Source organism: Colletotrichum fioriniae, assembly GCF_027942845.1.
Source record: "Colletotrichum fioriniae strain IMI 355084 chromosome Unknown scaffold_15, whole genome shotgun sequence".
NCBI classification, from domain to species: domain Eukaryota; kingdom Fungi; phylum Ascomycota; class Sordariomycetes; order Glomerellales; family Glomerellaceae; genus Colletotrichum; species Colletotrichum fioriniae.
In genome coordinates this window covers 102,445-127,903 of record NW_027076851.1, presented here as the reverse complement: position 1 = coordinate 127,903, position 25,459 = coordinate 102,445, and the positions used below count along the sequence as shown (strand labels likewise).

At 51.0% G+C, this 25,459-nt stretch overlaps 6 protein-coding genes across 6 annotated transcripts; 3 read left to right on the top strand and 3 right to left on the bottom strand.

Annotated features, from left to right (window-relative positions):
* Positions 1-305: 305 nt before the first annotated feature.
* N0V96_010575 (uncharacterized protein) lies at positions 306-2,047 on the top strand (the record flags this gene model as incomplete). The annotated part of the gene is made up of 2 exons (XM_065758995.1): positions 306-687; positions 741-2,047. 2 exons carry the CDS (start codon positions 306-308, stop codon positions 2,045-2,047), a joined length of 1,689 nt encoding a protein of 562 aa, XP_065612305.1.
* Positions 2,048-14,587: 12,540 nt separating this feature from the next.
* Positions 14,588-15,688, top strand: N0V96_010574 (uncharacterized protein; the record flags this gene model as incomplete). The annotated part of the gene is made up of 1 exon (XM_053189379.1): positions 14,588-15,688. The coding sequence occupies one exon, from the start codon at positions 14,588-14,590 to the stop codon at positions 15,686-15,688; it is 1,101 nt and encodes a 366-aa protein (XP_053053367.1).
* Positions 15,689-16,329: 641 nt separating this feature from the next.
* N0V96_010573 (uncharacterized protein) lies at positions 16,330-17,511 on the bottom strand (the record flags this gene model as incomplete). The annotated part of the gene is made up of 4 exons (XM_053189380.2): positions 16,330-16,648; positions 16,720-16,839; positions 16,901-17,325; positions 17,389-17,511. 4 exons carry the CDS (start codon positions 17,509-17,511, stop codon positions 16,330-16,332), a joined length of 987 nt encoding a protein of 328 aa, XP_053053368.1.
* Positions 17,512-20,543: 3,032 nt separating this feature from the next.
* N0V96_010572 (uncharacterized protein) lies at positions 20,544-21,411 on the bottom strand (the record flags this gene model as incomplete). Its single annotated transcript, XM_053189381.1, has 2 exons — positions 20,544-20,919; positions 20,969-21,411. 2 exons carry the CDS (start codon positions 21,409-21,411, stop codon positions 20,544-20,546), a joined length of 819 nt encoding a protein of 272 aa, XP_053053369.1.
* Positions 21,412-21,766: 355 nt separating this feature from the next.
* Positions 21,767-23,449, top strand: pnk1 (DNA kinase/phosphatase Pnk1; the record flags this gene model as incomplete). The annotated part of the gene is made up of 7 exons (XM_065758994.1): positions 21,767-21,860; positions 21,917-22,092; positions 22,154-22,269; positions 22,324-22,923; positions 22,975-23,036; positions 23,089-23,231; positions 23,282-23,449. The coding sequence occupies 7 exons, from the start codon at positions 21,767-21,769 to the stop codon at positions 23,447-23,449; spliced, it is 1,359 nt and encodes a 452-aa protein (XP_065612304.1).
* Positions 23,450-24,079: 630 nt separating this feature from the next.
* Positions 24,080-25,305, bottom strand: N0V96_010570 (uncharacterized protein; the record flags this gene model as incomplete). The annotated part of the gene is made up of 4 exons (XM_053189383.2): positions 24,080-24,082; positions 24,115-24,301; positions 24,360-24,999; positions 25,104-25,305. The coding sequence occupies 4 exons, from the start codon at positions 25,303-25,305 to the stop codon at positions 24,080-24,082; spliced, it is 1,032 nt and encodes a 343-aa protein (XP_053053371.2).
* Between the last annotated feature and the right edge of the window lie 154 nt (positions 25,306-25,459).

Genomic DNA, 25,459 nt, shown 5'->3' with positions numbered 1-25,459 from the left:
AACACACCCACTTCGCGACAATAACGGCAACCTTACACGACTTGAATCGGATACCAAACGAATGTGTACCTGGAATGACATCGGATAAGAATACCTGGTACAACACATTTGCTTCATCTCATCATCACCGCAGTAGCAGCATCTCGCTGTTAAACCCAACGTCTGGCTACCCCACCGCGTTTGCTGAGATATAACCAAACGACACAAAGCCCCCCGACATCTATCCCCGACATCTGACGCAATAGTAACCGTACAGAATCGTCTCCCACCGTTGCTAAATACTCCAAACTTTTCGGGCAGACATCATGTCTCCCAGGTTGAAGCCATTGCTGCTACCTCAACTTGTTGAAGAGCGTCGCAAATTCGAAGAGCAACAGCCCGAATTCCCAGAAGGCGAAATGGACCGACAGTACGTTTACTACACGACTAATTCCTCGTCTTCCGACGTTGCATCACCCGTCACGCCTACCTTCTCAACAAGGGGGCATCTACGCTACTCCAGCTCATCTTCTTCGCTTGACCTTCCGCCCACCTGCATCAACGAAAGCCCATCCTCGCCAACATCAACTATCCACACAAAATCCTCCAAAAGGCCGCTTCCTGATGTGCAAGAGGAACCATTGGAGCGAGACGAACTCGACGAAAGCACTATATTGGCCGAGCCGTTCGATTTGTACAACTGCTTGTGTAAGTCGGTATTTGCTCCTGCCAACTCGCTCGACACTAATATAAGCAAATAGGTGACGAGCCTTGCATCCACCACGAGAGCTCTGAGACGCTCAACAGCGTGTACCCTGCCGGGTTTGATATCGACTATGACCTTGGATTTTCCAGTGATGGCGATTTTACATCCACGTTGGATAGGAAGAGGAGTGGAACCGAATCCCCTTTCTCCGGCTTGGCTACACGTTTGGGGTCACGATTCCCACAGCTCTCGCGATGGAAGTCTACAAAGCGGGCACAGCTGACTGCGTCGCCTACTACTGAGCTGACGTTTGAGAACGCTCATTCTGTTTCTCGCGCGGCATCATCGAGTCGGTCTTCCTCCTTGTCTGGCCCTACACGGCAGATCCTCGACAGGCTCAATGAATACCCGATCCCTACTCCCGCCACATCCTTTTGGGAAAGTAGCGAAAGTGTGGAATCTCCAGCTCCCATCGACATAGAAAAGGCCAACAACGAGAGAGAAAGCATCGAGCGTGACCGGGCCCTCGCCGCGACCCCTCTGCTTCCGCCCCTCTTGATGAATAGCCCACCGACAGAAGTCCCTCATCCCAGCCCTCTTCAGTCTCCCAGCGTGGATCCGTCAACGCTCTCACTGGAGATCCCCTCCCCTCAGCCGATTGCTCAGATTTCTACACCCTCCCTGAGCGCGAAGCCGTCAGTGTCTTCTTTCCGCCACGTTCAAGCGAGCCAAGAGCTGCCCATTGGATTCCCTTCTATTGTACAGGACCACGACGAGTGGTCGGATCGCCTTGGGCATGCCAACTTCACCATTACTCCGCAACCTTACCAGCCGGTGGAGGCTGACATGGAAACTCTCCGGCTCTTGCGAGCCGACTGGGAAGCCGCTCGCGTCAGCTACACCAAGCACCTTGTGCGAACCGGCGAAAACTATAGCGAGACTTCCAAGATCTATGCGCTCACTGAGGCGAAGTGGGCCGAGACTGAGAAGAATTGGCGAACCTTCCACGAGCAGACGATGGAGCGCATTGCGGCTGCCAACAAGTCAAGCAACCAACGCCCGGGAAGCTCCCGCAGCCGCAGTCGTGGTCGCGTTCGCGCCAGCAGTGGCGGCTCTGCCATACTGCGCAGACCTACTCAAGACGATGCCTTTGCTAGCATGCAATGGCGTCGCCTCGAAGACGGTCTCCCCACCGCGATCCCTCGACTTATTGATGCTGAGGGTAAGTTCCCCGAGCGTGGCGACGAAGATATTGTCGGGCCTATGGAGCGCGACACGAAGATGATTCGCTCCAGGAGCGAGGAGCGCAAGGGAGGCCGTTTCTGGCGCAGCTTGGCTGAAAAGGTTGGCATTCGCAGATGATGCATGCAATCTTTAGTCAGATAGCCCCTTCACATACATGATCTGCGCCTACACTCCGAACACGGATTTGGCAGCTCAAAGATCTCCTGTTACGATTAACGACCCCGAAGGAACGATGATGATAGCGCCTCGCTCACATCGAACATCACCATCTTTTTTTTTCCTGAATCCATTCTTCCCACAAGATACCCGACTATCGTCGCTCATTTTACCACCACGCCTCGACTAGGCCACGTCTTACGACATCTTACGAACCAACCTTTCCTTTTATTGTGTCTTCTTTTTGGTTTCAACCACCACAAATCTTATTGTTTATGTTTATTATTTAGTACTCTTATTGTCTAAAATAGCAAGCGCCCATGGTGGCGCTGCAAGGCCTGTAGATATTTTCCTTCTTTCGGGAGAAACATATGGAGCCACTGAAAGGAGTGTTCAAAAAGAGGGAGAAAAATATTAGACTTGGGGGGAAACCGCACCGGAGTTGCAGACCCAGGCCCACGGGATAAAGTGGCAGCCTGTTTTGTTGGATTTACTTGGGCGTTTCACAGGCGCAAAGCTCGGCGCTACGGTAGGACCGAGCCCAGCCATATTGTACAGACTTGTTTCTTTGATTTGAGCTCTGCCACATTGGCGAGCGCTGCTGTGACCGTCTTTGGTCGCAGTTTTGAGCCTCCAGCCTTGAGTTGTGAGCGGCTGGTATTGGGTGGTGGATAGGCTGCCATCACATGGTGGCCGAAAATAAACCTACTTGAATACCTACCTTTCATCCCAAGCTCTCGCGCTCGTGTTCGTGTCTTGATTCACGCCATCTTGTGATGTATGCCTCGTATGAAGCCCAGCGTGGTGTGCCTCGTAGAGCGGAGAAGTCAGCTTGTCGCATTTCGTCAGCCGCTGGGCATATTGGGGCACCACGACGTCCCCCCCTCCTCCCCTCCTCTAAGCTGCAATCCGACCCCTCGCTTCATACCTCTGTTCAGCGCGTCGCGATCGCGACGGATGTAACCCTGTCGATCGCCGGGGCCCAACTACCCCGCGGCAAGTGGCCCATCGCCCGGGGGAAGTAGGTAGCTAAGGTAGCCTGCTAGTCTTGCCGACTGCCCCGCGCGAGAGTACTGCATGGATGACGGGTGGGATGTGTTATTGGTATCTACTACTTTATCGGTATCGCTTCGGTAGCCGTCATCTTTTTGGCGTGCGTTTTGGTATATTGGTTTTCCTACATCTGCCGATGACAGGTGCGCGTCGTGCATTGCATGGTGAGGGGATGGATAGATTACCATGCTTCCATGCTTGTAGACTTGCGACGGCTATGATTACATCGGAGATGGGATCAGAGAAGCGCAAGGTATATTGTGGCGGCTCTTGGAGGACTGGATTCGGTGTCTGGCGCTGGGCGGGGGGGCTGTAGTGAGAGAGGGTTGTGGGCGTTTTGACGCCACGTGTTTCAGATGCAGGTCGCCGCGACTTTCGCTGGAAAGAGAGTGGGAGGTTGGAGATGGAGAGAGATACTTTGATGTCAGGCCTTGTGGGCAAACCGGGTTTGGTGGGGGGAAGTGAGGATGTGAAGGCGGCTCTTTGCAGATTGTGCTGCTGGTTGCCTCTTTTTGCACTTTTTGCTGTCTCCTTGATCCAAGTACTCATGTAAAGTAGATACTCGGCCCGGCTGTTGTGCTGGTTCCTTCGGTTTCCTCCTTGAGTGTGTTGAGTGTGGTGGCGCAGCTTCAAGTTCGGCGGGAGTCAGTGTGTGCCAATCATCCGGGCAGGAGTGGCGGAGTCTGGCTCCGGCGCGGCGGTTGTTGTAGTTGATCACTTTAGGTACTGGATCTGCGGTTAAAGTATCTACGGGAAGGATATGGGCTTCTTTGCGGGTTGACAGGCCTAGGTCTATTTGAAGAGGGTAGGTGCAGGCGAGAGGAGAATTCGGGAGGCGTTGATGGCTTGCGTTGTTAGGGTTCCCTGCGGCTGATGAAACATGATGGCAAAGACTGGGAGATCGTTTGGATGAGGTGGGCTCCGGGGAAGAGGAGGGGGTATGGGATGCAAGCAACTCGCCGTGCGGAGGGCTCGGAGGTGAGAAGCGAGCGGGATGGATGGGTGTCTCTTCCTGTTCCTATTCTCTTCCGGCAGGCTTAAGAATTTCCGGCGGTTTTGCGAAATGTGACTACTCAGGTTTCAACTTCGGAACGGGTCGTGGCGGACGGGGATGGGAGGGGGATCTTGGCCATGGTCGTCGGAGCTGAGCTGAGGGTTTGGGTACGGGTAGGTAAGTGGGAAATGTGACAGATGTCAAGTGTTACAATGACCGATGAAGACGAGGCTGAGGACGAGAGGGGAAAAAGGGAGGGGATATGCGGGCGTGATGTGGCAACGGGGACGGGCAGGTGCATTGCCGGGACGCCATATACCGGACGCCGGGCGGTGGCTTTTGTAATGACGGAGAATCATTCTATTTTCTTGGAGGGGGGGGATGGGATGCTATTTATGGGAACGAGCGAGGGATTGACGCCGGGTAAGTTGAAGAGGACATCCGCATGTTTGATGGGATCTTGATGGAGGAGATCGCTGGGATGAGATCGTTTTGCTGGGTTGCGGATGTGGGTGGGTCCCGACTGATGTTCGGACCGGGTCACGGAGGTTGGATGTGGGGCGGGTCCGGATGAGGTCGGGGTTGGTCAAGAGGTCTAACGTGCCTTCAACGCCGTTCGAATCTCCATAACTTTCACCCAAACGCATTGGAAGTAGATCTTGGTACGATAAGATGAGTTTGTAGTAAGGTAGGTGCCCTTTATTCAGTTGCAAGCCTGGTACCTAGGCATCCAGTCAATCCATATGACAGTTGTAAAGTCAGTCACTGTCTCTATGTTTCTTCTCTCTTTAGATTCCGTAATACGTCATAAAGAAGTTTTGCTTTTGCGTCACGGTCTTTTGGAAGTTCCCGATACTTTCCCGTTCTTGTGATTGCGATGACGTTGTGTACACACGCCCCATTTTCGATCAGCTTTTTCGTTGCAGGCAAAATCGGCTTCAGGCGCTCAATGACAGCTTCGCGTGTCATAGGCTTCCTTGGTCCGGCGTCATTTTTGATTTCGTTCATCAAACGGTCGATCCAGTGTTCCCAGACAGTACGGCTGTTGCCTGCTCGTCGGTAGACCTTAAAGTTGACATCAGCGCCTTTTTCTAGACACAGGCTAACCATGTCCAACTTGGGGCAGTATTGGGAGAGCGAGTCCATCAGTAATGGCCAGTAGAAAAACTCTTCTCCGGCTTGGATCATGGTGTAACTTCTTGCTAAGCGGTGAGTACGCACGAAGGATTTGATACGCGATACTTTCGTCGTTCTCATGATGCCACGGGAGAAGAACGGTACCACACACCCAAAAGAAGCTTTTCCCCGAACATATTCCGTCACTCCAAGCCGTACCGTGAGAGATAAGAAGCTAGAGCCCTTCATGGTATGGTCTTCAGTATGCGTGCTTTGTGGTTCAACCCGGTTGTAAAAGCTCTCGAGCCGAGCCTTGTCATTCCCAATCATGTTCTCAGATGCCTGGCATAGAGAGTCAAGCAAAACTATCATCGCACTTGTGTTCTCTTGTCTTGTTTTCGACGCGGCTCTCAGGCAATTCCAGGCGTATATTGACATATCGTTAAAGTCAAGGTTTTCGATCTCTTGATACCCGCCCTTCAAACCGTTTCCGTGTTCGTCATCAATACCACATACAGCTGCGCGTCCGTCTTTGATCACGACAGTCTTGAAGGCCAAGAGATTTGCAGAACAAATACATATTTGACAATCCAAGTCTGGAGTAGCCTCCCGAAACTTGGCAAAAATCTGCGGAGTCGAAATGTAATCTTTCACAGTTCTGTGGAAGTATTGCACGGATCCAAAGTCGCGAATATTCCCCTTCAGTTGGCGTGGTGATGTAACCTCAAGCAGCCCTCGACAGCGACTATTTATTCTGCGACGAATGGTATTGACTAGCTCACTCAATTCAGCTTGTGAGTATTCGCGAATAGGGGGTTGAATGGAGCGTTTGATGTCTTCGTCGGAAAACGATAGCAGAATAGCGTCTGGTGACCCCCAAATTTCCATAAGTCTGAAATACTGTGCTGCGTGTCCAAAGTAGAATGGATCCAGTGAGTTTAGTAAAGAGCTGTAAAGACTCTCCAACTCCTGTGGCAATTGGTCAAGCCTTCTCTGTATGTCAGATACTCTGTCGTCGTTCCTCATTCCCGATAGGAGTGATTTGACTACCAGACTGACCCAGAGGAAGACACCAATAGCTTTTTGTGCGATATTGTCCTCTAGCTGACTGGCGTACTGGGGCTCTCGTATTGCTAGTCTTCGATATCCCGCATCTTCAGCGAAGTTCTCAGCAATGTAGCATCTGATGTCTTTGTAAGTCAAGTCCTCTAGCTTAAGGCTTGGCTTGTTCTGGAACGCATCCTCGAAGACAAGCCAAGGGCGACTAGAGACGCAAACCTTCACCTTTGGATAGCGAAGGATAATCTCGATCAGATCAACGAGCTTGTTTGACTCGCCCGAAAATTCGTCAAGACCATCAATGAAAAGACAAATGTTTCGTTCTTTCTGAGCTTCCAGTACGACTAGCCGAAGCAGAGCTTCCAGCTCGGGTTCTGTCATCGGGGGAGGCTTCTCGCCAAACAAAGACATTGCTTCCCAAGATGTAGGTGCCACGCGTGGTATCAGTTCCGGGTAGTGCTGGAGGATCTGGAATATGAGAGACAGGTAAAGACCTTTTGGAGACGCTTCTAACTCATTCCCGGAGGCCCAGAAGTAAAAGGACGCGATTATCACTGATCGGCCTCCAGCCCACTCCTGTAGGCCCTCCTGGCATCGCTCGAATGGAGTTGTCAGCTCTTCTTCATGATTTTTCTCCTCGTTCTCTGAGGCCGAGCCACAAATGTATTTCATCAACGTTGACTTTCCGGAACCAGCTTTTCCCGTAATCCAGTAGAGCTGATCATCGGACCTGAGCCAGTCATCGAAGTTTGACCATTTTTCATCCTTGTCTGAATCGTTTGAACGACGCTCGAATATCCACCGAAATGTCTCCTTGTGAGCGTTGATGATTCCTGAATGCCGATCGTCCATGGATCTGTAGACAAAGCTTGCTAAAAACGTAGCCTGAAGTTGTGTTTCGCGATCCTGAGACAGGTTCATTGGCTGAAAGCTCGAGTCCGTAGCATCACCCACCCTAGTACCCGTCGAGTCCGAATGAATCCGCTGGAGGATACCACTTCGAAGTTCTTTGGCCCTCTTAAGACGCTCTGGAGGTTCAGCTTTGAGAGAACTGACAATGGAGGCAATGAGCGCATCGCCGGGTGCATTCCAGGTAGTATCTTCATCTTGCACACGGGAGGTACTTGTGAATGTCCCGGCATGGTCTTGGACGAGATCGAGCTTTTGTAGAATGACAGCTTGTTGTTCTTCTGACTTCGCAGCGTAATCTCTATGATGCACCGCGATTTATTAGCACAAAAGAATGCCCTCAATCATATTAGCGGCCCAGCATTGTTGCAAGAGCTTGCTTGACCACGCTATGGTCCAGGTCGCGGGAGTGACATATTCCTACCTCAAAGAGCCAAGCAGGGAAGTGTTCAGAACCTGGCTAAAAGAATCGACTTCTTTTCTCAGATCCTCAATTGTTTTTGCATTCCAAGTCGCTTTGAAAGCATTGACAACGATCCCAAGCATCGACTTGTTGTCCCGAATACCAATCCGATCTAGAGACTCCACAATATCGTTGAATTTCGCGGAACATGCCTCCGAGATCTGTCTCATCTCGGACCCCTCCGACGACAAGTTTGAGTGCTCGTGCTTAGGCTTTTGAAATCGCTGCGCAGAAGCATGCTGGCTATTCACAAGTTGCCGAAGATCTCGCAATTCTTTCGGAGCGCTTCCGCCAGCCTGATGAACCTGGAGGCATTTGTTCCCAAACTTTGTCGCGAATTCGACGAATTGAAGAACGTTGCCGGCAAGAGCAAAAGCTGCAACCGCTTCCGCCATGTCGAAAAAGATGTATTTGTGAGCTGCCTTTGCGAAACAATAAAGAGGTCAGCATAAAGGTAGTTAGGATGATTAGGGTGATGGCGGGGAAACAACAGAGCCTGGTTGTCTATGTCCGCCCGTTCGCATCACCTCATAGTGATCAGGTTCAACGGTGATCTTAGCCTGACTTCGGTGAGTAGAGGCGCAGTCGCATCCGGACCAACGAGTAAGAATTAGTACACGCTATCTCTTCTAAGCCCGTACATGCAATGCATGTGATCATGTGCATCATGCAATGCTGGCCAAAAGCGAATCAGCGTTTAGACGAGAGCGACCATCGAATAAAGGATGGCCTGAGTCGTAGCCAATTGTGACCAGAGAGATTTGGGAGCTGCTGTAACGCAAGTCCTTGCTTGGATTTGAGTGGGGCGCCACTCGGACTCACTCGAACTCCTCTGGAACCTGGGCATGTAGTAAAGCATTGGATGAGCTACAAATCATAGCTTGCTTCCGTTGAATCAAGTTAGGGAGTCCCCAGATTAAAATACTGAACTGTCTACCAACTCGGGCTATCTTACCCCATACGAAGGTGATTTCACTACGCCACACCCCTAAAAGTATCCATCTGCTTGTACTGCTTCGTCTCCCAGATGATTGTGCACTATCTTATCGTCAACCGTTACCTTTGTGTCCTCGGATTCTGCTATGAGTCTATCAAACGCCTTGAATCCGTTACGTCTGACAATATCGAGCTTCGTGGGAAGCTCGATCTCGTTGATTCTTTGCCGTTTCAACTCTAAATTACGTGCAAGTCTACTTGATCGCACCTCTGGTAACTTTTCAGGTGTCTCTTCTGTGATGTCGAATGCGTAGTACTCCTGACAGGTTACCTTGGCGTATCCAAGATGATACTGTTTCAGTTGCAACTCCAGTCTATGTTGCATATACCATCTCTTGCCTTTCTCTCCATGGACATCAATGTTCAGAGGATCGTCATACTTCGAGTCGTCGACTTTGCTGCTGTTTTCTTCATGGTATAAAAGCTGACTGGTTGAGGACCATGACACAATGTCTGCGATGGAGAGGTAATCTCGTGGAGTACGGCGAAAAACAGATCCAAGATATAGCTCGGATACGACGAGACCGGCACATAAAGCGAGTCCGGCGATGACGACAATGAATAGCGGCATTGAGAAACAGACTACACATCTGTCGCTATTGACTCGAGAGTAAACGATGATGCTGGTTCCGATGAGTGTGGGAAACAGGCGTTGCAGGAGCTCCCAAAACATGATCCGCGTCAGCTTCCAATGCTTGTTCGTAAATGCATTGTAAATCCTGAATGGAAGGAATGAGGAGGTATAGTTGAGAAGTAGGGTAGACTTTGCTAGTTCTCCTGATCCCGATGGCATTGACATGCGCGCTTAAGGTTCTGTGTGAGCCACAAATAGGGATAAAGCAGCCCAAAAGTCAGATAGAAAGCTGACTGCGGTAGTAAGAACAACGTCTAGAAGAAAATTCGCCTAGCTGCGGGACAGCTGTTGTGGTACTTAACAATAACCTTTTTCTGGCGTGAGTAACGGCGTAAAGATGACGACTAAGATAAATAGAACCATGAGAAACAAGGCCAAGGAGAAGTGGAAATTGGCAGAAATTGGCTTGGCAACTGCCCAGGCGGAATTATAGCGTACCAGGGCGAGAGCGTCTATTGAGACCTGAGAAGTTTGGGCATCATCTGAAGAACCTGCAAGATCATCAGTGAATCGTGTCTTACGCAGTTTAACTTGGCGGAACTTACCCGATAAGATAGATGCATCATCCGGGAACTGGTGCCGTCGATGATTTGAGTCCCTCGATGGTAAGTGCTGCAACTCAACCGGAGGCTGAGCATCACTGGTCTCGCCGTTCGGGTGCATGTCTGTAATACCTGGCCGCATGTAAGGAGAGCTATCTTCCAAGTCTAAGTCTCTAATTAGCGTTTCGGCTCTTGAAATGCAAATCGAAAGCCTCGAACTGGCCAATTGTATTAGTACCAAAGCCATGCCAGAATTCTCCGTTCTCTCGTCGCCAGTGCTTGAGATAAATAGGCATATCTTCCAAATTTCGTATCATCGACGGTCTTTTTGCAATGAATGATCCCTCAAAGTACCGCAGAACATTGGAATGTCTGAATAGAACCAACAAGTCTGCTATCGACACCGGGTCCCATCGCAGCCCAGTCTGTGGCGCCAGAGATATATGATGACAACAACGATGCATAGTTGAATGATGCTGTAAAATGCAATCAAAGTAAAGCATGCCCAGCCATTGACATGTAGACGTTTGTCCTCATCGTCCCAGCTTTCGTATAACAGAGCCGACTTGAAGCCGATGACGGAATAGCTCGGGTAGTAGATAATGTGGGCGAGTATTAAAATACTGTTCTTGGTCTCCTATGCATCCCGGAAGCTTGGTGTTGGAAAATAATTCCGAAGAATTGTCTCTCCCGCAGTGGCACCTTGCTTCCGGGCACATAAGATGAACGGTGTCATGCGGAAGAGGTTGAGAAGCATGGGTTCGAGGTGTGTTACTGTGCAGGTTCCGATCATGATGAGTGAGGCGAGTAAGGCACAGTAAGATGGCGTACTGACGACGAAGTAGGCTTGTTGCAGGAAGACGTATAGACCTACTATGATGCCACAGTTTATAATGAAGGAGCTGAAAAGAGCACCGTTGGACAGAATAAACGGTCGATAATCCAACTTGTCCCAGTGTTTTGGCGGGGGCTCTGCCGCTGACATCGCGGACAGTTGCTTGCCGGTAGCTTTCTCTGTCACAAATATCTTGGTAAGCAAGTGATCTCGTCCTTGGTAGTACTGAGTTTTCTTACTCGGAGTTCCATCCTCCTGCATTTCTAGGACTTCTGGCGCAAGAGTGTTTGTGCGAGTAGGTCCCTGCGACCAACTCTCAGCCTGACTTCTTGTAGACGCCATGTACCTAGTAGATAGAAAGAAGCTAGTCTTCCAGAGATTGGCGAGTATTGAGAAAGGGATCTTGGACTGTGATTAAAACATGAACTAAAGTGCTTCGACATCAGTTGTAAGTCGAGGAGAGTCACGCTCCATTTATCAGATGCAGAGATGGCGAGAAGAAGATAGCATGAACTTTGAGCGCGCCAAAAACACCGGGACCACTCAGGCAGAGGCAAAAATAGCAAGTTCATATGCAGGCTACGACCTCACAGTACAGATGAGGCTACTGAACCGAACGAGACAGCAGCTTGAGTGGAGGCCAGAAGCTGAGTGTCACAAACGTCCAACATGTACGCGCTATGGCTGATTCCAGCAAGGGTCGCTGCATACTCCTGTGCTTTTCATCTTCTGAGTGATGGCCTTTGGCGAGGAAATCTCACTCGAAGCGCGTTAGCCGCTTGTTTGATAGATATGAATTTGGCGCTCAACGTCCTACGCTACCAACCAACTGCATACGCATGTAGCTTTGTTTTCCTGTATGGATCGGCACTGTGACTTGCCTGCGAATCAGACACTACCAATTGAGATGGCCTGGATCTAAAAACTTATCAGACGGGCAAATATCTGAGTCGGCTTCTCAAATTCAAAATAAGTCACACCATGCGTACTTGTACTTGCATGTGTGAGTTCTGCTATCATGTGGCTCCATACCGAGTCAAGCGGGTGGTGCTTCTTCAAATGAAATGTCGTACTCCCGACCATACGTCTCTACTTCTTGGAGTGTTGAAATGCTCTGTGTGCTTGACCTCGGGTGCCCTTTGAGGAGAACGATCTAAAGGTAGGCCTGTTCATGATCCTGAGTGGTTCGCGAACTCTTCCCTGCAAGCAAACATAGTTTCGGGTAGTTGCAACTTACATCTCATTGTTATTGGGCGAAGTCCTAGGGCTTTGTTTCGAGTATGCGGTTGGCAAATTCTTCTTAGGCGCCGCTGGTCGCATATTTCCCAACCTCGGCCGTAGGTCTGCAGTAGCCCCGGACTTGCGTCGGGAGCCCGGGTGTTAACCTTGTTGCTGCAGCATGCAGACTTCGGCTTAAAGAACAAATCTGAGACGAGCTTTCTGATAAAGAACGCCTAAGCTCAACTGCGCGTACTTCCAATAATGCTAGAAGTTCAGAGTCCGTGCCGTAACTCGGTTCGTTACGAGCCACGCCGGCAAGAATGGTCTTGTCGGTCGAGCTTACCTGAACGGAACTAGATAAAGGGTGGTTGGCTTGGCCTATAAATGCATGTGAGGAAGAACTGCCGCCTGTGGTCGTATTGTGGCCTCCATGGACTGTGCCGGTCGAGCATTGCATTAAAACCAACCTGAGAAGCCCTGGAGTCAATGCCGCCGCGGGATTCCGAGCCACACCGGCTGGCCACAAAAATAAGGCTTTGTCTCCTCCAGAGATTATTCGTACATATTACAGATTCTCCGTACACATTACTGATTACCATACAAAGAGATAATCGGCTCGCCATGGCCAATACAATTGGAGGCTACCTGATGGCTGAGGCTCCTCTTGTGCCATCTACTTGGATCTGCTGTTGCTATGATCAACCACCATCATATCAAATCTGTACGAAACTCTAGAGACAATCTGCAAGCTCGTCTCTGTCTTTCCCTTGGTGGTCACTCTTTCTTGACGCTTTCTATTTATGAAGGGGTTTACGTGGACGTAAGGTGGTCCTGAATAAAAGATGGGGCTGGAGAGGTGACTCGCAGATGCTGCGAACACAGGCAGGGTGTACTCCAGAAACCTTGCAATAGAAAGAGTGACTACCTTACTAACCAAGACACTCAATGGGCTAATTGATGCCGACAGCGGCATGGTATGTTCTTGATAGGAAAGAATACGTGACATCTCGACTCTCGAAATACGAGCCGCCTCTCGATGTGCAGGCTTCTCGCGAGAGGGGATCATCCGACCTTGTGAGAACGGCCCTAAAAACAATTCCCCGAAAAAGTGCCCCGGTGACAGCGATCTATGGCTGGCACTGGAACGGCATCAGCCTAGGCAAGTTTCCCCCATGGAAGGAAGACTGAAAATTTCCAACTGCCGATCGCCAAGATTCAGAAATCACCACAAAGTAAGCAATTGGTAGACAAACCGAGCTTATTATCGCGGGAACTTAACCACTGCAGTGAGAAAAGTAATGAAGGTTGGCTATCTATGTGGAAACTAAGGGCAAAGTTCCTCCCCAAGAAAGGTATGGTTGACCGAGCAAGAGCCTCTATGCACATACCCAAGTAGATTGCTCAAGGGAGTTCACGTGGCGAGTGTAAGTTCTGAAATAGTTAACACTATCACGGCATCGCCCAACAGTCAAAATAGACACAAGAAACATCTTAGTTGACAATTTGCTTGGTACGCATGAGGTCAGCAAGCTTTCCAAGTCTGGAGTATATTGTGCAGAGCAGTTGGAGGTCCAAAAAAGCTGCAGCCGAACCTTCCATCCTTGCCAAACTTTAACGGAGAATATGAGAAACAGGAAAAATCACCGACGACGAACCACAAGATCTAGACCTCTCTTCCAGGTTGTCGCGTGCAGAGTGAGCTGTCAGTCAGTCACGACAAGTTAAGCGCAGCATTGCGTCCGATTCAATCCCCGTGAGTATCACCTTGGCGCGCGCGGATAACTCAGTCTCGACCTGCGGCGCCAGGAACATCCATTTTTGGTGCTGTGCCTGTGAGAAGTAAATTCAAACGTCTAGGGGCCGGTTCGTCGGTTGGAAATAGAATGGACTGTTTGACATTGATGGTGGGTTGAGTGGAGATCCATCGTCTTAGCACCGACATTAAGTTCCAGATTGTGCCTGGCCGATCCGGGGTCCAGTCGGTAACGCATGAACGACAGCGGGAGAGTATCGATAGTGCCGAGTCATTGGTCATAAACAAAATAATGTTAATTGTCAGCCAAATACCAAGCCGTTGCGAGAACGAGGCCCCTTATTGGACCGAGATGAGTTCCGAATCAGGAGTCGCTAAGAAAACGTGTGCTGGTAAGGCTCTTTTCTGATGCCGGCCGGCGCGCCGGTGCCCCGGAATAGTTCACGTCAAGACTCAAGGCCCCTCCGGGTCCCACTCGGCCGCCAGTAGCGGCAGCGAATGATGGGATGACAGCCCCCAAAAAGCCATCTACTTGGTAAGCGACTTTATCTTAACACCCGTTTGCTAAGATGGGGAAACCTCATGACTATGGTGCAATTGGATGCTCAAAATAGTGTCTTCCTTGTCCTCATCCACTTGTAGTAGCGTGCGGTCACTTAGGCTTGGAATAGAGATTGTGACCTGTACAGGACGAACCTTCTAAGCGAAGGTCGTAATGGCTTCCTAATATGACTTCATGGAAGATATAAAGAAGATTGAGATCTCATCTCATCGAAAGGGAATATTCTAGATCATCATCCGATCTGCTGGACATCAAGCGCAAGCGCCATTCTTCTTTTCCATCTCACCTCTATCTTTTTCTTATTCCTTTCTCGCATTCCTTATCCCATTCCTTATCCCAGTCCTTCTCGACGAAGCTTTTCACCATGACGACTAAGCAGGTTCTGTCTCTTCTTCCTCTTCTCTTCAGCGCGGGCTGGTCATCCCCGGCGCCGTTCCCTCCCAAGGGAGGTTACCCCGGCGGCTTCCCGTCTCCGGATGGCAGCAAGCCAGGCTTTGCCCCCTCCGGAGCCGTACCATCGTTTCCTCAGGAGTCTGGTGTTGCTACTCCGGCCAACAACGCCCTCAAGCCTGCTGCCAGCACGACACCAGGCAAGGGGGGCAACAGCACAGGCGGCGGCCCGACCCTCCCCGCCGGCTACGCAAAGATCGTCTTCGAAGACGACTTCTCGACGCAAAAGGCCGGCGCCCTGCCCGACTCGTCGAAGTGGACCTTTGACGTGGGCACTGGCTACCCTGGTGGCGCCACCAACTGGGGTACCCAGGAGATCCAGACCTACACCAAAGACACCAAGAACATTGCCATCTCGGAAAGCGGCACGCTGACCATCACGCCTATCAAGACTGGCGAGGCCTGGACCTCGTCTCGCATCGAGACCAACGCCGCGTCGGACTTCACTTGCCCGGCTAAGGGCAAGCTGCGCATGGAGGCAAGCATCATGATTCCGGCTACGAACCCGGCGACGCAGTCCGGTATCTGGCCCGCCTTCTGGTCCATGGGCTCCGCCTTCCGCACGAACGTCACCTCATGGCCCAGCGTCGGTGAGATCGACATGCTCGAGGTCTCCAACGGTGTCGGCACGGTGTTCCAGACGGCTCACTGCGGTGTTATCGACGGCGGCCCATGCAACGAGAAGACCGGTCTCAGCTCCAGCGCCGAGTTCCCGCGCGGCGAGTTTGTCAAGATTGCCTGCGAAGTTGATCGGTCTGCCGGCGGCGGTTTCGCCACTGAGAAGCTTGTGTGGTATCTCAACGACAAGGTGACCAAGACCATCACGGGCCAGGAGATTGGCGACGAGGCTGTGTGGAAGAACCTTGCCCAGACCCCCAAGATGATTCTGCTCAACGTTGCTATCGGTGGCGAGTTCCCTGATGCCAAGGCTGGTACCAAGACGCCCAATGCCCAGACTGTCGGCGGCAAGGACTCTCGGATGGAGGTCAAGTACGTTGCTGTTTACAGCACTTAAGTATTTTGTTCCTTGCCATCTATTGGTGGCGAACTTTATTTCTCTTCACAACAGTCTTGCTCTGATCTAGACATCGGCGCTGAAAGACATTTGCATGGCAACTTGGAGCGGCTTTGATATTGTTTGCTTAGTTTGTTGGAGTTTGCGAGCGTGTCTTGTTTTTGTATATTAGCATCAGTACCTCCGCATATGAAAGAACACTCAGACTTTTGCCTTTATCTTTTCTTCCCTATCTGGATTGAAACAACTTTATTTTGGCCAGATAGAGTAGCCATCTGCCCAATTTCACTGATTCTATCTGACTTTAGTTCCGGTTGCTAAATAGCTCTGCTTCCAAGTTGAAAGACAAAACATTCTGATCATTTCATGTGAGCATGCACAGTGCTTCCAATACTCATCAGCAAATCAGTACACCTCACTTTAGGCGGTAGTATCCAAGCACGTGATCAACCGAGGGATTAGAAACATTTTGAACAAGGAAAAGTCTTGTTGTATTGTGCCACTCGAAAAGGGCGTAAATCGCAGAATTACGCGGTATACTATGTACAAAGAACCTCTAATATGTACCGGAAAGATACGTCTCCTCTATAAACAACCATCTATCGCTTTTCCATGGCGTCTAGGTTCTGACCTAGTACACTCTAGTACTTAGCAGAGCGGCGAGCCTTGCGGGCACGGCGGCGCTTGCAGCCGGAGGGGCTGCTGGGCGCCGGAGCGGCGGCAGCGGAGGTAGAGGCAGCTGCGGCGGAAGAAGTGGTAGCGGGGGCAGCAGCGGTGGGAGTGGCCGAAGCGGCAGCAGCGCTAGTGACGAGGGTAGTGGGGGCGGCAGCAGCGGGAGCGGAAGAAGAAGCGGCAGCGGCGCTGGTGGCGGCCGGGGCAGAGGCAGCGGGAGCGGAGGAGGCCGGGGCAGAGCCGGAAGAGCCACCACCCTCGTAGACAGCAGGGCCAGGGATGACGTAGCTGTTTTGATTGTTAGTCTGCTGCTTCCACGTGCCTTCCCATTGATATTGGGTGAGAATGGGTGTACTTACTTGGAGATGGTGTTGTAGATGTTGATCAACAGACCAGGGTCGGTGGCCTTGTACGCACCAGGGAAGACGACACCCTCAGGCTTAGCAGTACCCGATCCGGTAACCTTAAGCTGGTAGCAACTGCAGAGCCTTTATTAGCTTCTTGATCATGTCTGTGATGAGTGGAAGTGGGTGGGAATACCTCATGTAGTACTGAGCACCGTTCTCGGAGCCAGCGGCGTGGAGAGCGACGGTCTCGGCACGGAGAAGGTAGTCACCAGGGGCGATGTCAGAGGGGATGACAACGTTCTGCTTGCCGCAGCCCTCGTTGATCAAGTCGTTACCCCAGGTGTTGTTGTTGGCGAAGTAGCCGGACTCGAAGATCTTGAAGAAAGAGCTGGAGCCATCGGCGGTGGCGGCGTCGGTGACGGAGCTCAGGTAGACCATGACGGGGCCGTGGTGGGCACCTCCAATGGCCTCCTCAGTGCAGGCACGGGTGTTGTGCTGGTGCATCTCGACGGTGATGGTGTCGCCGGCCTTGACGCCGCAGGTGGTGGTGGCGGCAGCGGAGTTGGCGTTGCAGCGCATGTCGTTGGACGTGGGGTCCTGGACGGGAGAGTTGGAGGCCTATCATGATCATGTTAGTCTTCGATGATGTTACACTTGGGACTGCTGTGTAAGTCGACTTACGGGCATGCGGACGCAGCTGGACTCCTGGTCAACACCGTTGACCCAGAGTTGCTGGAAGATGGCGTGGCCGGCAACCATGTTGGCCATGGAGGCGGTAAGGGCGAGAGCAGCGACAGACTTCATCTTGACGGTGATTTTGGTTTGGTTGTTTTTTGTGAAAAGAAGGTGGTTTCCGGGCGTTAGAAGAAGTGCACACAAAGGTGAGAAGTGAGTGAAATGACGCCGGCGTCGAGCTGTAGAGAAGGACTGAAAGTAAAGAGTGGACAGATGAGTGACTGAAACTGTTGGAGAGACAGAACAAACTCTCTTTCGAGAAACGAGGAGACCGAGATGGTATATGTATGGCTTCTCTGGTTCCTCGCATCACCCCCCTCTATCCCCTCCCTCCCGTCTTCAACCACCAACATCGTCCTCGGTCTTCTTCCTCCCCACCAACCGGACATGGTCAGGCCAGTTTAGAGCTGCCAAGCCTAAATTCTGGAAAGGGGGACCGCAATCCCGTCCCACTGGCCCACGACGCCGCCTCATCGGTTCAACTAACAACCAGGGATCTGATACCTCGAAGGGAAGCGTTTAATCTCTATACCGCAAGGGTTCGTCAGGAACTGAATGGGCACACAGGCTTCAGCACCGCTTCCCGCCGTAAAGAAGCAGTCCCGGCCGGGCATGCCCATGGGTGTCACCGATCGTTCATTGGAGCAATAATCTTGAAAGGGGTTAACGTTGTGGGGATGCCCGCTGTTGTGTCTAAATTGCGGGATGTGTGCCTTGCAGCTTCGGCTGCGCGGGTGACGCGCCCAGTTCGGGTTTGTCAACCAGGGTTCATGAACTTGCAGCCAGTTGGTGCAGCTTCTGTACGGATTCGCTTTTGCTTATTCGGCTGGATAGGTCGCAAGGCGGGCATCCCTCGCTTCAGTCGTCCCAACTTGACCCCAAGCTTAATTTAACCCCTTGGAGGACATCGCCGTCCCTGGAGTCGGATCCATGTGTTCAACCACTGGCGTGTTGGCAACCAGTGCTGACCCCCGGTTTTTCATCCCCCTTCGCGGCTGGCCGTCCGAACCTGAAACACAAACAGCATGTGGCCCCTGGCGCTACTCAGTTTGGCCAAGATAAGACCACAGCAAAACTGCTTACTGTGCACTCTTCCCTTTCCGGGCTCATAGAAACAGGTGAGTTTACTGGTATAAACGAACATAGGCAGAATTCGGCGGAACTCTCGTACAATGCAATATGTGTCAGCAACAAAAGTCAGGGTAAACTTTGGTAGGCGACGTTGAATAGATTGAACCTTAGCCCTCACCCGCGAGATCGACGGAGAATCACTAACACATACTTTCCTTGGTACTCGCGTGTCTCCATGGTGCTGGACCGTTTGGCGCAAATCAACCCAGGTCTTGAATGATTCCGATTGGGCAACGGAGTGATCCGCGATCGTCATCCTCCCCAGGGGCGAGCGACGGTCCTGGGGCTCGATGGATTGTGTCACCCAAAGTGGTCCAACCCTGGATGAGCCCTGCAAGCCCGTCTCCAGTGGTGGAAGCCTGTACCACTGGCGGACACGTGCGTTACGGGTAGAGATGATTTTTGGTCCTTTTGAACCTCTGAAGTCGAGCGGGAGGAGAACGATGCAGAACACAGCCGCTCTCGAGTCAATATGCTGGCTCTGACAGTTCCCTTTGTGGTTATTGATTGACTCAATTCGTACGCTGCAATGACGCTCTCGACCAGCTCCAGCCGTAAATGAACGCCTATTGTAGATGCCAACCCGTCTCTATTGCTTCGCCAAAAGACAAAGTTGGATCAATATTCCCCTCAGCACCTCGGTTCACAACTTATCAGCGTATGTGGAGAGTATACGGTGGTCCCCCAAGCCTTTAGGCGGGAAATCATCTCCGAGTGAAACGAGCCTAGATCTTGGGGGCCAGTTCGGGGACGACTGAATTTTTCGATGGGGGGTTGCCCTTTTAGCGCAGTGCACCGCTGACCGCTGCACGTTTAATTATTTCGAAACCAGGGCCGCCAGTTCTGGCGCCTGGGCCATGCATGGTCCATGGATGATGGCGCCAACCGTCAACGAGCAAAGGGGGGGAACGGGCTACGGCAGGATAGAAAAGTCTTGGCCATATCGTGCCGCTCTGAAAAGAAATAAGGCCAATATTTTCGACCATGCATCTGGCGGCAAGTGAGGATATCGTACGTCATATCCTGTTGTGAGGTCCAAAGTTTTAGAAGTCTGAGAGCGATTTCTGAATTTTTTTTTTTTGATCGTCTCGCATAATTGTGATATTATCTGAGATTACTCCAAGATCAATGACACTTTGTAAACCAATCCCTAATATGTTTTTCCGTGGTGCACTACCTAGTACTTTTGTTTCTGGTGTCTCTAGTTGCTAAGCATGTCGACAATGGGTTTGATCCATTCATCGTTGAACTGAGCCAAAACTATGAGGAGACGTCAATTCATGAACAGCAGTTGCAGCAACGGCACTTTGTTGCCGGTTTAAAGACGGTGTGCATCAGTCAAAAAATAAGCTTGATGCCATTTCTGATTTAAGGTAGCTTATGGTCCTAGGCTATTCTTGACGACACATATTGGCCCACTTGACTGAAGAAATCTTCTGGAACCTGTGGATTCCCTATCAAGGTATCTCAACTTCATCTCGTACTCGTGCCGAATGTCCGAGTATTGTCTTTCTGCTCCCTCCATTGCCAAAGTCCTTTCCCCAGCTTTTGCACTCTGCAATTCTTTTTGATTGCTGTGTGTTTTTCTTGCAAGAAGCCCACCACTGTTGGTGCGAACTTTTCAGGATAAGGCACTCAATAAGGGTAGGTTTCTGCTCTGACCTGATCAGGGGCAAAATCGGGAGTACCCACGGTTTGACTCTGAACCTTTCCGTTGACAGCCGAGTCTTCAAAGCTCTCGCCTAAGCTTCTCGCGCTATTCAGAGACCTGATGACGTCCAATAGGAAGCTCAGCAGTCGACTGGAGGCTGAAGCATTGGCGAGCACAGTCCCAGCGAATCGCGATGGTGCTCAATCTCGACCAGGTCTAAGTTCGTGCATCAATAGTCTTGCCAACTGCTGAATATGTATTATTAAACATGGATCAGGAATATAATCATGATCCATGGTTTCAGTAAGATGACCACGCTTTACCGTTGGTCTGTAATGGTCATCACCTGAGGCAGTGGTGCAGGCGCATTTCTCATCTCAACCGCAACGCGGGTATCGTGTATACGTCGGTCAAACATCTTGAACTCGAAGACGCCCTCGAGCTCACGTCGAATATTGGCCAATTGCTCATGCGCCTTGAGGATCTCATCGGGCTTGTTGTCTTGGTGAACATGAACCTTAATCAGAAACATCCATCGCTGCCCGGGATCCGCCGGTGACATGGTGTCCCATGTAGCGGTTTGAGTGAGAGGACCATTGTCGCCGTTCATCTGGAGAATGTAGTGTCTTGAGAGGCAAAACTCTACATCTTCTCGGAAGAATTGATAGGTTTCCTCAATGGCCTCGCTTTTGAACCTGCATGTTGTTAGATCACAATCACCAATAACAGGTGTCCAAGACTGACTGGTAGTTGTTGTCTTTCATCACAGACAACAAGTTCCGTTGATCCCAAATTTCAGTCTTCTTGCGCTGAGTGACCGAAGAGCGGACCTGGGGAGGATCAGGGAAATCGGTCCATCGGAGGGTGCCGGCACGCGCATTGAAGTCCACTTCCGGAGCGGTCGGGCCGAAGTCCTTATCCTTGAAGACCTCATATCGGGCCTGGAGGATGTAAGATTGACGGCTCAGTTGCTGATGCAAGTCTTTCCACAGCATCTGAATGTCCTTGCGAGGGGTTTTGACGATGGAGTTTTGGTTTGAGATTCCGCCGGGTTTGCCTGGGCCCTTGAAATAAAGGACGCGATGGAGACTCTGCCAGGCGGGCATAGCGCAGAGACCGCCGAGGACTGAGCATGCCGCCTGGATATCGTCGTCGTCGACGAGCGTCGTGAGAAAGAGCTCGTACATTTCGACTGAACAATTTGGCGATGATGACGGCAAGGTTGGGGAAGGACTAGGGTAGTGAGGGCGTGAGAGTGAGAGAGATTCATGAACAGCGTCTCATTGAGGTGAATGTGAAGGTCCCGTGAAATTGCTCCACCGATACGTACCTGCCACGCATTCTGGGTCACGTGTCTGCCCGTCACCCTGGCGCGTGGGCGTCGTCGCGCTTTCTGCCGGTAAAGTGGCCGTGCCCCACCAAAGCTCGCCGCTTCCCAAGCTCTGAGCTACGATTATCGACATGCGAACGTCGCTCTGGAGAGTCAACAGCGGAATACTGTGCCAATTTCTCAGCAAGCAATCGATTCACTCGACTTCGATCATGTCAAACTCAAGTTCGTCAACCACGAAGAGGAAGCAAAGAGAATCGATCTCTCCACCGCCCGTCAAACGGAAAGTCCAGAGCGGCACAACCAGTAAGCTCGTTCTTCGTCCAAACTATGAATCGTCACTGACTCCTGGCTCCCTACAGAGAACGCAGTTGCGAATTTCTTCAAACCTACTTCGCAGAAGCCAAAAGACCGCACAATATGGACCGAACGCGCTCTGAACGATGATATTCCTGCGACACTGCTCGTTGGCCGCTACGAACCAGAGGAGCCCTCAGCCGAGTCCGAAAAGAGGAGGAAGGTGGCTGCTTTTGACCTGGTATGACAGCTACGCAGCTTCACACATATAAAGCCTTTGAAATTGACGAATACCCGCCTAGGACTCGACCCTAATCACAACGGCTTCGGGCAAGAAACATGCCGACGCCGCTGAGGACTGGAAATGGTGGCATGCTTCTGTTCCTGGCAAGCTGCGGGACATGTACAATGACGAAGGGTTTGTTATCAGCGCTTGGCCGTAAGAGTGACAGAAATCAGCTCATCTTTACAGATACCGTATTGTGGTACTGTCCAATCAAGCCGGTATCGTTCTTCACGCCGATCCGAAAGCAAAAACGCCGAAATCGACAAAAGACCGAGCCTCGGCATTCAAGCAAAAGGTCAATGCCGTTTTGACACAGCTCAACATCCCGACCACTATATACGCAGCCACAGAGAAAGACATATATAGAAAACCGAGGCCGGGGATGTGGAAGGAACTTTGCGCTGATTATGACCTCACTGACGACGTCGACCTGGAGGGGAGCATCTTCATTGGTGACGCTGGTGGTCGCACTGCGGCATCAAAATTCTCCAAAGACTTCAGCTGCTCCGATCGAAATCTCGCCCACAACATTGGAATCACATACAAGACACCAGAAGAATTCTTCCTCGATGAGAAGCCTCGGGACTTTGTCCGAGAATTCGACATCGTCCATTTCCCATACCCAGAGGATCCCAATTCGGAGGCGTCGAGTGCCCTGTTTGAGAAGAAGAACAAGCAAGACATTGTTCTTTCCTGCGGCCCGCCAGGTGCTGGGAAGAGTACGTTCTTCTGGAAGTACCTCAAGCCATTGGGTTATGAGCGCATCAATCAAGACACTTTGAAGACGTCAGTTCAGCTTAATATGATCAAGTCATGTAAATATTAATGTATTGGCAGTCGAGACAAGTGCCTGCAAGTCGCCAAAGAGCTACTGAGTGGAGGCCAATCAATAGCAATAGGTCAGCTCCGGCACGAATCTTCTCGCCATCTTCAGGCATTAATTCAGTACAGACAATACGAATCCCGACCCCGATACGAGAGCTGTCTGGGTTCAGCTTGCAGCGAAACACGACGTTCCAATCAGGTGTGTTTGGTTCAAGACGCCTCTTCACATTTGCGAACACAATGATGCCGTACGGTCTATGAACGAATCCGTAAGTCCAACTTAAACTGCAAATACATGACTGTAGCTTATGCAGGGCAGCTTAACCCCGAGTCACGAACGGCACTGCCTAGGATGGCCTTCAACGGATTCAAATCCCGCTTCAAGGAACCAAAAGTAAAGGAGGGGTTCCAAGACATTACCGAACTTGAGTTCGCCTTCAGAGGAACTAAGGAAGAGCACGAAGTGTGGGCCAAATACTGGCTGTGATATCTTAGATCTGCCTCAAAACTTTTTCAGCCAACGCGAAGTTGCCAGCGGCTCAGACTGACGAAACTCCGACGCAAGTCCCAGCCGATGCCACGAGTATCCACCATAGTTTACGACTGTGTCCAATCTCAAAAACGCCTCACACCCGTACATTCGAGGATAGAGAGCAAGCTGCTATGGTCAAAGGCGGTACCTGAACTCAACGTCTCGGTCGCCTGTTCGCTTCCTTCGCGTGTCTGGCCCGGCCCCGTCAAGGATAGCCTCCTTCTGCTTGTCTAGGCGTATGAGAAATAGCCAATGCATGACGATCAGACACTCTGCGACAAATATGGCACCAAGCGAGAAACTATTCCCAAGAAGATACGGCGAACTTCTGTATATCTGGCCTGCCACAGCACCGGCAGAATTGCCGATTGTCTGTTGAATACCAATGGCCGTCGCACGCCGATATTGTGGCGCTGTGTTGACATTGAGCCAGGCCAGGTTCAGCCCTGTGCCGTTGTACACTGCGATAGTGCAGACGAAGCAGGCAAAATATTTGACAGCATTATTGCTAACGCCAATCAATACTGCATAGCCTACCGCGCCCACAAGATTGGTTGCGAAGAGAAACTAGAACCATCAGCTAGTCTACTACGAAATTGGTTGATTGCGGGTCAACTCACCATGCCGCACTTTCCGTACTTGTCTGATAAAAACGCAAAAGTGAAGAATGCCAGCGCGCCAAGGCAATACACGGGTATTGTCAAATAGTTGCTAGCCAGCGTGCCGTGACCCATGGCGTGCAAGATGGAGGGCAAGAAGGTGCCAAATCCGTTTGTCAAAATATTCTGGCAAAATTGAGTCCACGCGCTGGGGGCGTAAGTGTCAGGAACTTCTCCCTGCGTTCGAATCCTTGAGCAACACATACCTGAGCCAAGTCTTTGGGTCCAAGAAAGCGAGCTTCACTTCATTCCAATCAAGCTCGTCACTGCCCATGTAGTCCAACCTCTCCTGGTGCCGCATGTCCATGATTATTCGCTCCTCCTCGCTAAGGAAATACGCTTTGCGGACATCGCTAGGCAATCCGAACCATACAGCAAAGGCGCATGTGACACTAAACGCCCCCTCTATGAGATACACCCATCTCCAGCCAGCGTACCCGCCAACACCGTCCATTTGTAACAACCCGTACGCCAACAAGCCTCCAAAGGCACCGGATAATGCCGTGCACGAGACGAGGTAGGACGTGCGCTTTGCGATCTCGTCACGCTTATATACCATGGTGAGGTACATGTTGAGAGAAGGGAATAGGCCGCCTTCGCAAGCGCCGAGGACTAGACGGCAGGCATAGAGGCCACCGACATTGCGAATGAGACCGTTGGCTACTGTCGTGACGGACCAGATTATGCACAGTGCTGTGAGAACGAAGCGAGGTTCGAAGCGTTTGACGAGGAGGACGGCTGGGACCTCGACGGGCACGTAGGTTACGAAGAAGAGGGATACGGCTGTAGAGTATTGCTGATTTGTGGCGCCGATTTCTTCGGGCATGCCCGCGACTTTGACGTTTCCTGCATCGTGTTTAGGATTCTGGTCGGAACTAGGAAGTGAATGACAGAAACATAGTTTCCGGTACAATGTTGGAGACTCTCAAAGGAAGCTATGGAATACCTACCGATGTTGGCTCTGTCGATGAAGCATGAGAGATAGACGATGAAGAGTACGGGTGTGATATACAGGTCCAGCTTTCTCACGACTTTGGCTTCTTTGGCACGATCGCTCTGGATGTCGGTTGAATGGGCGACACTGATATCATGGTTTTTGACATTGTGGCTGATGCTGTTCTTGGTTTCTTCTAAGCTTTGGGTCTCAGGCATTTCGAAAGAGTATAGTATTGTATCGCTCAGATGTGAACTAATATTCCCATAGATAAGTTGAGAGAGAACTTGACTAAAGTATCACTTAAGACATGTCCAGAGTTACGCAGTCTATGTCATATCATACTTATCTACGGATTATGGGTTCATCTAA